Genomic DNA, 13,555 nt, shown 5'->3' with positions numbered 1-13,555 from the left:
ACGTTCCACACCACAGTGCCCGGCCTTGAATCGGTCGGATACACCGTTGTCCAGAACCAGCACAAAAGCCTCTGAACAGGGCCCAAATTAGCCAATTGGTCATCCGTAGATCTCCTCACACGAAGCTGACATCACAATTACATCTGCATAAACTCCATATTTGGGCATGCCTGACAAATAAAATAACTCCTAATATGGGCATAGAAGGTACACAGACATAATAACTGGGTGGGACATGCATTTCCAAATCGCATCGTTCCAAGTAGGCTAGTGCCCAACGGACACTGTTCTAGTCTTCATAATTGGTCCTCGCAATTGCTCATTATAAGATATATAAAGCAACATTTCTCTCTACTCACTAGGTTTGGAAAGTGTTTTATTGAAGCAGAGTGACTATACAAAAATGGTGCCATTTTATAATATCAGTGAGAATAAGGTTGAAAAATGGGTGGCGTGCTTCTATAACATGATGCATTTTGCGGGTAAGCATCCTGCCCGGCACACTCATACAAGCGGTCTATGATTTATATTTCCTGTTTTACCGTAAGATCACTGTTTTACCGTAAGCACAGCGAACAAGAAGGGCAATGTTATGGCCCAAATAAGGGCATGGGCTAAAAACCTGCAAGAAAAGCTTGTCGTTTTTATATGCAGATTTAACCCCATTGACATCACCGGTGTAAACCTTTCAGCACAACGTTGGTGGCGCTTTGGAGACACAGAAGACTGCTGGCTCTGTGTTGTGACTACAGAGATCATGTTGAAAATTGACATTGGGGGATTGTTAAACAGACAGCAGCACATTGCAGAGAGGGGTGGACAGACAGGTGTGGGCAGAGACAGTGACATATAGACAGAAAGATGTGTATAACAGTAATTAACCTTGGTTGTTTTACACACACAGAAAAGCCAATAAACGACTCGAAAGGTAGTGGCTTGGCCGTTAGTCAAATCAATCTAATTCTCCATCTATTGGCAGTTAGCGGGCAATGAAATGTCAGATGCAGTTAGTCACGAGGTTCAGGTGGTCTCATAGTAAGTTCCCGTGGCATTGGTTTGATAATGTATGAGGTTTGACCTGGTCTTTTGTCTGTATCAAATTGAATTGTGTTGCTTTTTTGGTTTTGAATTGTCATTGGGCAGCCTTGACACAAAAAGGCAAAAAAGAAAAAAAAACACTAGTAGCTGGTGTTCTTTTGTGATTGCAGTTTCTAACCCCCCCCACCCCCCCAAAAAAAAGGCTTTGCATTTGCTATCTACATTCAAGTTAAATCCATAGTCTGTTTCCACTATCTACTACTAACTTAAATCCACAGATAAAGCTTAGTCTTTAAAACTCCCTTTCTGAATCAGCCACCACACACAAAGCAAAACAAATAAACAAACGAGAAAGTGTGTGTGTGTGTGGGGGGGGGGGGGGGGGGGGGATCCTGGCAGACCAGTTTTCTTTCCTCTTTATTTTTCTTACCCTCCGCTCCTTGCTGATTCTTGCTCGTCTTTGCTAGCGCTAAATGAAAGGCACCGCGGTGGAGCTGACAGCTAGTCAATGCTTCAGGACTGGCAGTTTGGGTGCACCGCGCACACATGGTCTACCAAGATAAGTCTCATCTGCATGGACGCCACGTCTCACCCAAACCCCTTCACTCCAACTCCCACTTCTTTTTCTCCCCCCACATCCCTTGGTCTCGCTTTTCTCCCAGGTAACGTATTCAGGGGGAGGAGAAAAAAAAAGAGAAAATGGAATATGAACATATTCAAAACCCCATCGTGCTTTTTCTTAAACGGCACCCAACCCCTTTTTTTCCTCTTTTTCCTCTCTCCTGCTGTGCGGCCAGGCGGCTGTGCATTTCTATGCCGGACAAGGGTTAAATACAATTAAGCTTGCCAGCTTTTCAAATTGAAAGGAAAAGAGATATTATTTATTGTGGTTTAATGAGAACGAGGAGAGTTGGTAAAAGCATATTTGCTAAATGGTTTCAGCTGCACGCTGTCTGTCACTCAGGATTTGTATTAAAAAAATGCAACCATCTTTTTCCCCCCACTGACTGTTAATACTGGTTAAAAACAAACACTGACTCAGGACTCAAACCTCCCCATAGCAAACAGAATGTTGTCATCAAAGGCTAAAATCTGTAACAGTTTGACATTTAAATGGGTTTTAAGATGGAAAAAGCTATTTGAAGTTAAGTTGTTCTTGCCGCATTGGTTTGCTGCACCTCAAGAAAATGTGACTACGTTCTGTTTTCTCGTCGTCTCACTAACACAACGATTCATGAGCGTGGCATGATTTTTCCAACAACTGGAAAAGAACCAGACAGTAGATTCAGAAGTTCCCCCACATTGCAGCATGGAAAGAAAGCCATATGGGCCCTGGAAACTTAAAGAGATTGAATTTTGTTTTGATATTCCTGATTTAGAAGCAGTGACCTCTTTTTGGAAGAGTTGCCCAGTGACTCAAGTCTGTCCATTTTAAGCAGCAAATCTTTACAGGGTTAAAAATAGGCTTGTAACAGCTCCCATACTAAACATAGAACAATGGAGAACAGACTGTGTACAGTATGTGTACAGTATGCTGACGTTGGAAGGCTTTAGAGCAGCAGTGTTGTTTTTGTCAACTAAAACCAAGACGAAAAATGTTCGTCGACTACCTTTTTTCAGAGACAAAAACTAAATGGAAACTAACTGACAACTAAGCTATGATGACTAAAACTAAGACTAAATATACTGACAATTTCATCAACAAATAAAAACTAGACTAAAAAGGGACTAATGGACAAGAGATCCAAAATAAGTCATTTTACAAAACTTCGCAATTATATATGATGGACAGTTTGTTTCAGTTTGTTCTATGAATTTTTAATCTGTGGTTAAATGAATCATTGCGTCCAATCCTGGTGCCTGCCCACGCAAGCATGTTAAACCACATAATGGTGCAGTAAAGGGATATTTTTGGTTAAAATAAGCTGTTAAATAACTCTCTATTATGCTAGTAATCTAGTGTTTGTTCATTTACCCATTTTGGGGCGGGAACCCCTTTTGCTGTTTTAAGCATTATGTTATACTTTAGCTATTGAAAAATAGCAGATCTACAAGGACGTTGCTGCGAGCTTGTAGGTCTGCTATTTTTGAAAAATCGCGTGGCGCAAATCTTTGAATATATTCTGATAAAGTTTTTAACTCAAATCTTTGCTTCTGGGAACAACATATTTTCAGATGTGGGTCCACAGCCAAATACAGATATTTCTGGGGGTCCTTAACCCATTCTGAACGGGAACCCATTTTGGTGTTAGCATCACGTTATGCTTTAGCTATTGAAAAATAGCAGATCTACAGTATGCTTCCCAGACGCCTGATGGTGGATAAAACTCCCTGGGGAAACTCCCCCCTGCCATGTGATAAGAAGCGGCCTGCTCACTCCTCATGCATTGAAGGAAGCAACCTGGCAACATATAGCAATCCCTCGCCAGGTTGGCAGAGGGAGAGCAGCGTCCAGGATTACAGTTTAGGCAATTGGCATTTGGGTGAAAAATGGGTTCGAAAATTGTGGGTCTCCTCGTCTCTCCAGCTCTTTAGTAACCAGAAAATACATTTTCAGTTCAGGATACAGGATAGTATAATGAAAGTGAAAAATTGGAACAAGAGTGAGTGACCTTTGTTTGCTTATAATAATGGACAATAATTTGTAACGCATCTGACCTTAAGAGCTGGTTAGTGGTTACTGAACAAACACTCTACGTAGCAATGATTACTACCACAATATAAAACGTAAACTTTTTAACAAAACCTTTTTGTTTTGTTCTTTGGAACAAAATAATGTGAACAATTATTTGAACACTTCTGACACAGGGGACACCAGGTTAAAGCACCATGGGTGCCTGGGCCTTCAGATGACCCCCGCAGTCAGTGCACATGTGAAAGACAAACAGAATTGTGCAAAAGTAGCCATCCACAAATCCTAATGTCAAATCCCAAGTGCCTTTTAACCCGGAGAACTCAATCAAAGTAAACAAAGACGCCTCATGCCGCCAGAAGGCTTTGTGGAGGCTTTGGAACAGAATGAAGATGTCCCATAAGTCCATCAAGCTGGCTGAGAGTTGCTCACTTCCGACCACACAAAGGCTTCAGCGTGGGCGTGCAGATGTGTTTATGTGTCCCGGCAGGCTAATGGGCTCCAGCGACACTCAGCTGTGTGTTCTTTTTGGGAGACTGTGAATGGACTCCAAGTTTCTATTCATCGGTGGTTGTTTGTTTGTCACATTAGCGTCCATTTAGTAGCCAGAGTTTGCTTATTTTTCTTTGCCCTCCATGGAAGCGGCTCAATGGGCATGGTTAATTAATGGCTGTGGGTGTGCTTTGGCATGTAAGAGCAAACTGCTAAAGAGAAAAAGGTTGCTATACTGACGGGTTATTTTAAATGGCTATTTAAGAGATAAGAGTCCCAATTTCAAAAGTTCGACAATTGCAGAGCGCATCCTGACGTCTTAGAGAGATGCATGTGGAAGTTAATATATAGAAACCAAACTTTCAACCCCGCATGAAAATACATTTTGTCACTCAAAAGAAAGTGGCCTATTTCCCTGAACCCCCCGGGGCCGCGGCGTAATGATATATTACATTTTGACAGGGCAAAGCGAAAGGGGGCAGTGCATTACGCTTGTGGGACATTGCGAGTCACGGAGTATACGGTGCGGTGTTAAGTCTTTTCCCTTGAGCCTAGAAGGCAAGGGCATGATGCTTGTCTGCAGGATCGATATAAGAGCCCTGGAGGGCTGCTGGGGTGGAGACTTACCGTCGATGGCGGACAGCAACACTCTGGAGTGGTCGTATGCTATCACGTTGGCGTATCTGTTCTTTGGTTTGTTGACTTCCAGGTTGGAGTGCTCCCACGTAAACTGCTGCCCAGGATCGACGGACTGACAGGAAAGAAGAGACGGATATATTAATTAGTTCATTTTTTTCATCTAATAGATGTAGAGTAGAAGTATTGCAAAATGTAAATACTCAAGTTAGGTACTGTAAAAGTACTTAAAGAAGCACTGTACTAATACATGTAAATACTAGTAAATGTAATCAGTTACTTTACACCACTGTCACAACACTATGTTTTGCACTACATTACATTTTGCTGTAGCTCGTAGAAAGGACAGAATTTCACCCTATGTGGCGGTTTGGCCATTAGCTATTCAAACATGATCAATACGAGCGAGGGAAAGTGATGGATGTTGTCTGCTGAGCTTAAATTGCTTCTATTCAAGTCTGCTGTTGCTCGAAAGCAACTATCCACGAATCCGCATGTCAAATTCTTCAGATAGCTCCAGGGAGTCTGGAATTTATATGTATGTATTGTGTGTATATATATATATATATACATACATACACATAGAACTGGAAGAGTTACAGCAACAACACTCCACAGACTAATCTTTCATATCTGTATTTCAGACTTTTATATTTATTTTAGTCATCATTTTATATTTTATATTTGAATTATATATGAATGTTGAGTACTGGTGTTGTTCGTTTGTCCTGTATCTGTTCTGTAATTGTCATGTATCTGTTGTCTGTCCTGTCTTATGTACAAACTTCAATAAAAATACTTGAATAATAACCTTGCATATCATCTAAAACAGATGTAAACAAAAAACAAATTGCGCGATTGAATAAGAGTTCTAGCGTTTGACACGCATGGACGGTAAATCCGCTAATTCGGTATTTAATTTTTTTAGTGACGAATGGATACGCGTCTTCATATAGGCCTACGGTAAGAGCAGCTTGTGCGCATATTTTGTACAATAGACGTATATGGGGTAAATGTGTTTTTAAAGTAACGAAGAGCATATAATGTAAGATTTATCTCAAGCAGTGTATGTGTATTTGTAGGAAAGCCCTTGTTAATTGACCCAGCAATGCAAGGACTCGGTGACACAGCAATGCAAGGACTCGGTGACACAGCAAGGCTGATTGTCTGTCCCAGTAATAATTGTGATTAGGTTCAGCTTGCTTGCTTTGCTCACTCAGTTTTCTCCCGAGGAGCAGTATTTTCCTCTCTGACTGTGCGTGTTCATGACAGTAAAAAAACGCGAGTAAAGACACTACAGAAGCTCCTCTCCTGTGATTATTTTATTGAAGTCCGCCCTAGTCCTCTATTTCAGTATTGAAACAACATCAATTAATAAATGAATAAAACATTGTGTTCTCCCTGTTACTCTAACTGATGATGATTTGGAGAAAAAAATAAGTCAGAAAACGTAGACTGATTTACTTATCTAGTGCCTATAAACAGCCATATCCCAAAATGTGACATTAATTTAGAGAGACAATAACAATGGCAAGACTGAGACATTTTAAATCGTCACTGTGGGGTGAAAACCTCGTACCTCCATTTTCCAACGTTTTATGTTTACTTAATCTTGTATCAAAGGGTCGCATAGATAGAGTAGTGAAAATTGCGATGCATTTGAGCTTGCAGATCGACTATTTCTGCTACTTTCAACCATTTTGAAAGTGAAAGCAGTTAAGTCCGTCTGTGGATTTTATGAATATTGAAACATTGAAAAGTATTAATATATATTGTGAGTGACTACATAATAATTACATTCGATCCACAGGAACACAGGTCCTTTTTCCATTTCCTGAAAAGTAACCGTTTTGCAGTGGCGGAAAGTAACTAAGTACATTTACTTAAGTACAGTAGTACAATTTTGAGGTATTTGTACGTGAGTATTTCCAATACTTTTACTTTTACTCCACTAAATCTCGGATCCAAACATTGTAACTTTTACTCCACTACATTTATCTGAAAACGTTAGTTACAATTTACGTAGATTTTGATTATTATTACAAAACATACATTAACCACTTCAGCCCTATACATTTCAGCCATTTGAAAATCACAAATGCGTCGCAATCAAAAGATTTGTATAGATTTGAAAACTTGAAACGGGACATTGTGCATAATGAGTACTTTGTAGTTTTTGTACTTCAAGTACATTTTTATACCAATACTTCTGTACTTTTACTTCTGTACTTTACGGAAGTACATTTTCAATCCCAGGCTTCTATTGTGAGTACGTTTTCCACCAATGCTGTTTTGGACATGCAAGGTTTCCACCTGACAGCGATGATTTTCAAATGTTCACAAAGGGAGAGACTGCAGTTCCATTAGCTGTGGTCATTTGATTAGCTGCAGTGGAGTAATGCACTTGAGACCAATTCCAAAGAATCAGCAATCTAAGATTTGCAAAGCAGGAGTTGGAGAAGGGTCCCTCACCGCAGATAAATGAAGTATAAAATGTAATATTGTGAAAATACCAAGACGTGAAAGATGGCATTCAATTTCACATTACACTGGAAGTATTGTTTATTTTTTAATGGCCGCAGTCTTGCTTTTATGAGTTAAACTACGCTTCCCATTGGGAATATGAGTATGAGACGCCAAGCAAGAGGATACACCGTAGGATTAACACCTACATTTGGACAATACACTTTATTCCCCCATGGTACTATTTAGCATAGTACTAACTAGTAAGTATGCCAGGTAAATGCAAAAATGTAGCTCTATATTATATGATGTCTCTGGGGGAAATTGGTAGAAACCATAATGTCTGAAAGTCTTTGTTTTTTTCCCTCTTTAGACTAAGGTACTGCCAGTAAAATGTTATTCGACACCTCATATCGCCTGGCCAGAGCTGTTGACAAGATTTTATGAGCTTCATATGAAGACAACTTTGAGACTTCTAAACAGACAACTTTATTTTCCAGGCAGATACACACTTTTGGTTCAGCCTTGGTATTTTATTAAATAAGTTTAATTAAAGGGTGGATCCTAAAAATGCCCAGAAAAGAAAAAATACATCTTTCTGTATATCTGAAAATGACTTTCCACTGCCCACGAATACGCACAGTGGAAGTGAGATCTACCACACTCACTGTGGAAGTGAGATCTACCACGCTCAGCAATAATGGCTGGGTCTGTCTGGGACTCACTGTGGAAGTGAGATATACCACGCTCACAGTGGAAGTGAGATCTACCACGCTCAGTGGAAGTGAGATCTACCACGCTCACAGTGGAAGTGAGATCTACCACGCTCACAGTGGAAGTGAGATATACCACGCTCACAGTGGAAGTGAGATCTACCACGCTCACAGTGGAAGTGAGATCTACCACGCTCACAGTGGAAGTGAGATCTACCACGCTCACAGTGGAAGTGAGATATACCACGCTCACAGTGGAAGTGAGATATACCACGCTCACAGTGGAAGTGAGATCTACCACGCTCACAGTGGAAGTGAGATCTACCACGCTCACAGTGGAAGTGAGATCTACCACGCTCAGCAATAATGGCTGGGTCTGTCTGGGACTCACTTCATCGTGACCTCGTGGAGTTTTTGGAGCAGAGGCAAAGCCTGTGGAGAGAAAAGGGCTCACAGAAAGGCTGACCCCCAATTCTGGGCAACACAATGCCCCTGAAAAGACCTTGCACTGATGCAATTCTCCAGCTTTTCCCACTAAACAAACGTTCATTTACAGTGTACGCCGGTCAACATAAGGTGAACACTGAAACACAGTGTCCCTGGCTTGCCTGCAGTAAATGACTTCGATGCCAAGGAAATGTTCAGGTGTGAATTTCCGTTTTTGGTACATCAATCCCCTGAGTGGTTAGCATTCAGACTAATTACCAGTAATATAAAGATTCCTAGGGATCACTTTTGCCCCATGATGTCTTTTGACCATATCCAGGTACAAAAGGCCAGGGGCTGAGCCAGATTTTGGTACCACATAAGCTGACCTAATGTTTGTATTTTTGTATTCCTACATGTCTCTAGTTTATTATTTTGGTATGATACATCTTCCATTCAGTAGTTTAATGGCAGTTATCGCCAGTTATATGTAATTAACAACCTATAAGGCCAAATATTCCAAATGTCCTCATGCTTTAAGTAGCATCATGTGATGTGTCAAACTAGGGCAATGTCAGTGTTGGCCACATCTAGAGCAAAGGTTATAAAACTTTAAAAACTTTAAAACTTTAAAAATAATCAAGGTTTTCTGAGCTCAGTTTGTGATATTTTTGGTTAATACAAACAGTAATCATTCTTATATAGAGTTTTTGTTCAGTAACAGTGTCTCGTCTCTCCAGCTCTTTAATAAATAGAAACTTTATAGATTAAATTGTATAGTACACCCGTGTGAAGTGAGGGGCGCTCTTAACATCGTACAACACATATGACGTAAATTGTCCATTCATTGTCAATGGGGATTTAATATTTGTGTAGGACGAAAATAGCCGTTTTGCTCGCTCTTATCATCGTATATAATCATGACGTAACGGGATCCGATGGTAATTCCGATGGAGCATTAGTCTGACATGCGGGAACAACGGTCAGACTAGCACTTGAACATGCGCTGCTCCCATGCTTGTGGTTAGGTTAGGGTTTGAGGTTGGTTGTCGGTCTAATGACTGCCGGACCAATAATAGTCTGCAACCGACGTAACATGTCGATTTGCTCAGACACATATAACTTAAATTCTCCATTCATTGTCAATGGCATTTAATGTTTGTGTTAGGACAAACATCTCTATACTGTAGCTGTATGTACTGTATATAGGAGGGGTTAATACACCAGTGGTGCAGAACCAATGCTCTGGGGACTACACTGTATTTGCCGGTGAGGTATTTTACTTCCACAGCACTCAGCTCTGAAAGGTGAATTTTATAGCTGAATGGGCAGAGAGGCCACCTGGGAAGAAGGTCCCAGGTTCGAATCCCAGCCCCGGCAATGTGTGGAGGTGTCCCTGAGCAAGACATTTAACTCCCATCTGCCACCCCCCCCCTGCGCTCACACTTGAGAAGCTGGAAACTGAATCCCCTGTGGGGATGAGCTTGGTCTAATTATCAATATCATTATTATTTCAGTGATGAGCAAGGACTGTTAGGAAGAGGAACATGAAGTAATGGATAATTGGAACTTTACTTGGAATTTAAAAAAAAGGCCTAAGCCATGGTTCTCAAAGTGATGTCCAGGGACTCTCAGGGTTACAAATGGACCCTTACAGGTCAGTAACTCAGAGTTATGGGGCCCTTGAAATTAAAAACGTTTTAAAACAACTGGTCTAAATCAATCAGTGCACTAGGGGCTATACTGCCGTAATACTTTCTTGATAAAATCACAATATGTCTTCCCTAATGCGCCAAAGAAAACTTCTTCTAGGACGGGAGAATTGCTTTGACTATTAATACGATTAGAGGAGACTGGTGAAATGGTGACCTTTTCCAGACAGACAAGTGAAAGCGGTAAAATGACTGACATTCCGATATGGTTCATACATCCAGGTCGTTTCAGTTTTGCCTGCTGTCATTTCTACTTTGTGTGCAATTTAACCGAATGTTACGGCATGTCAGTAAAAGGACTGGATAAAACAGGTCATGACCACTTCAAGCCCCTGCCGTTAAAACCCTCCGAAACCAGCTGCCACATGACGGACGGCGGCTGGCCCTGAATGGCGGTGTGGTTGGAATGGGTGTGTAACGGCAGAGATTAGGGCCTTCCAGGAAAATATTATCATGGTGAGACAGTGGGCCTTCTTCATTACGCTGAGCGCTGACCGCAGATGATTGAGACGGCAGTCCTGCATCCAGGTGGAGCGAAATGCCTTCACGACGTACGACGTACGTCGCGACGTATATTTTTCCGTCGCAACGTATATTCGAGTACGTCCTGGCGTAAATATCAATTCGTCCCGGCAGAACGGACTCGTCGCGGCTATATCTACCCGTTTGCGACCTAGTAGTTTGACTATTCTTTTACGTCGCGACAGAACGGGACACGTCACGGCTATATCTACCCTTCTCGACGTAAAAGGTAATTCGTTGTGGCGTGTGTGGACTCGTCGCAACAGAACGGAACTCGTCGCGGCTATATCTACCCGTTTGCGACGTAATAGTTTGACTTTGTTATATGCCCGGTGCGCGGTGCCCTGCGCGGTGCCCTGCGCTGCCCTACGCCCACCGCGTGCACCTTGCCGGTCCGCCCTGCGCCCTGTGGCCTGGCACGTGTGCACGTGTGCCAGGCCACCGCGTGCACCTTGCCGGTCCGTGGAGCCCTTCGCCGTCCCCAGGCGACCCTGCGTTCCAGAGCTGTCACCCATGCCCACCGAAAATAGCAGATCTACCAGCTCCTCTCCTACATACGGGATGGCCCGACCCGCGTCTGTGGACCCCTGGGGGGGTGTGTGTGTGAGCGTCTGAGCTCCTATCTGTGTGCCTCCCCCCCCCCCCCCACCCCATGTGGACCCTTGCAGGGGGGGGGGTCGGGGGGTCCCCCTATGCACTTTGTGTAGATGCTGCGTATCGCCTCATACTGAAAAAATTACTATTTTACGCACAGCGCAAGGCAATATGTGATTACGATCGTCCTTCTGGGGGGGGGGGGGGGGGGGGGCTGGCCTACACAATAGATAACCTACCCTGGCCAACACAATAGATAACCTACAAGGACATATGAATTTAATTTATATACACGGCTATATTAATTTAGCCGATCATCAAAGCTCACCGCGCTCGTATAGCGCATTGACTGTCTGTCTGTCTGTCTGTCTGTCTGTCTGTCTGTCTGTCTGTCTGTCTGTCTGTCTGTGTCTCAATGACTTGCCTTAGGCGGATAATATAGACTACAAGTACTTTATTAAAGTAAAGTAAAAGAGTGAGTTCTCATTGCGTTCTCTGCGTCGTAGCGCATGCAGATAGGCAGATAGGGGGGGGGGGCAGTTCTATAGGCAAGGGCAGAAGGTTCCTATAACGACAGTGGGTGCGTGCCCACCTTAGAGTAGCCTATATATTTTAAGGCACCCGCCCCGCAACTTATTATTATTGGCTTATTATTTTGCCACCAGCGGAGTTGACGGTTGACGCCGTTGTCTAGTATAGACTATAGGCCTGTGCCAGGATGATTTTAAATAAATATGTCTCTGTCTCTGCGTCTCTAGAGCTATAACATATATACTGTAGCACACATCATGTGTGACACATGTGCACACACACACACACACACACACACACACACACACACACACACACACACACACACACACACACACACACACACACACACACACACACACACACACACCGAGTACTAAGTATAAGTAGCATATAGGGTACGGCTCTAAAAACATTAAATACTGCGGGAGCATTACACTAAACAAAGTTGGATTTGTACATTGCAGAAACGTAACATAACGTAAGTGTTCTTATTATTGTCCGTCTGGGTTTTATAATGCAGTGTGAGTCCGCTCCGCGATAGCCGATCTGCAAGCTCACAACGCGTTGCGCTGATTGACAGTGCACGTGCAGCAGCTACTGTATAAAATTATATTTAAGTAGGCTACTTTTTTGTGTGACGTCTGTGTGTTATTGACTTCTTGTTCCTTAATGTGCAGGTTTATCAGAGCGATATAGTGCAGCTGTGAGTGAGTAGGCCTATAGCTGCTGCTGCTGCGTCCGTGCACCAATAGAGCGACCGCGGCAGCGGCACGTATGCTTGAAATATTAAATAAAAATATGTTGGGCTTCCGGGCGTCCGTTTCTGGACTGTACCAACGGGCTTAGGGCCGGACGGTCCCTTAACTCCACGGGCCCCTATATTTTAGGCCCGTGCAGGGCTCTAGTGTGTGTGTGTGTGTGTGTGTGTGTGTGTGTGTGTGTGTGTGTGTGTGTGTGTGTGTGTGTGTGTGTGTGTGTGTGTGTGTGTGTGTGTCGCATGCGTGCGTAAAGTTAGTAGGCTATCAGAAGCAGCAACCATGCAGAGCTATACCAATCAGATTAAATAGGCTATATGCCTTAAACGTTTGACAAGCAATATTAAAAATACAAATCCACAAGCTCGAAAACCACCTGACGGGCCGCCCAAACGGGTCCGGGGACCCCCGGGCGGTACGGGTCACCGTGGACCCTTGGGGATCAAGGGGGGCCACGGGTGTCCACGTTTGCGGAGACGCTGCCTTCATATTAGCCTACTTAAATAACAAGCAGCTGATCTACAATTGACAATTTGACATGTCATTGCGTCGTATTCTGTCTTTCTTTCACGCACGCACGCACGCAGACATGTCACAGACCACCACATAACCATATTTGTATGGCCATATCGTTTATAGGCCTTATAGCTGAATAGCGCCGGCCGTCGGGGGTTCATTTGGTTCCAACCGTCCCATTATGGTCAACACTTATGATATGCTATTGCATTCTTCCAACTAAAGATTTAAATATTAATCTGAAAAAATGACATGGCACGGACTGGCTCAGAAAATCTCCCTGCATCATTATATCAAAACCAGGCCTATACTGAATGTAGGCAATTGAATTCCATGACTTTTGTTTCAATCAACTGAACTAGACCAATAAAATAGTAGGCTAGTATTTATGTTTTTCGTTAATAATAATGCATGCTAATTATTATTGAACGGTAAGTACGCTGGTATGTATACGCTATGGTACACTATAAGCTTGTAGATCTGTTTATTTTAAGCATGCCGCCGCATTCTGTCAGAATCTCG

At 42.7% G+C, this 13,555-nt stretch overlaps 1 protein-coding gene across 22 annotated transcripts in view; it reads right to left on the bottom strand.

Annotated features, from left to right (window-relative positions):
* LOC310875778 (receptor-type tyrosine-protein phosphatase delta) overlaps positions 1 to 13,555 on the bottom strand; it is a 337,144-nt gene that overhangs the window by 27,907 nt on the left and 295,682 nt on the right. For all 22 annotated transcript variants that reach the window (XM_083789123.1, XM_083789126.1, XM_083789140.1 and 19 more), the window contains one exon: positions 4,790 to 4,913. In XM_083789123.1, the coding sequence (XP_083645249.1) occupies positions 4,790 to 4,913 (124 nt within the window). The remainder of the gene's footprint in view (positions 1 to 4,789; positions 4,914 to 13,555) is intronic.

This window comes from Protomyctophum parallelum, assembly GCF_964188405.1.
Source record: "Protomyctophum parallelum genome assembly, chromosome: 18".
Taxonomy (NCBI): Eukaryota; Metazoa; Chordata; class Actinopteri; order Myctophiformes; family Myctophidae; genus Protomyctophum; species Protomyctophum parallelum.
This window is presented reverse-complemented; position numbering and strand designations above follow the sequence as displayed.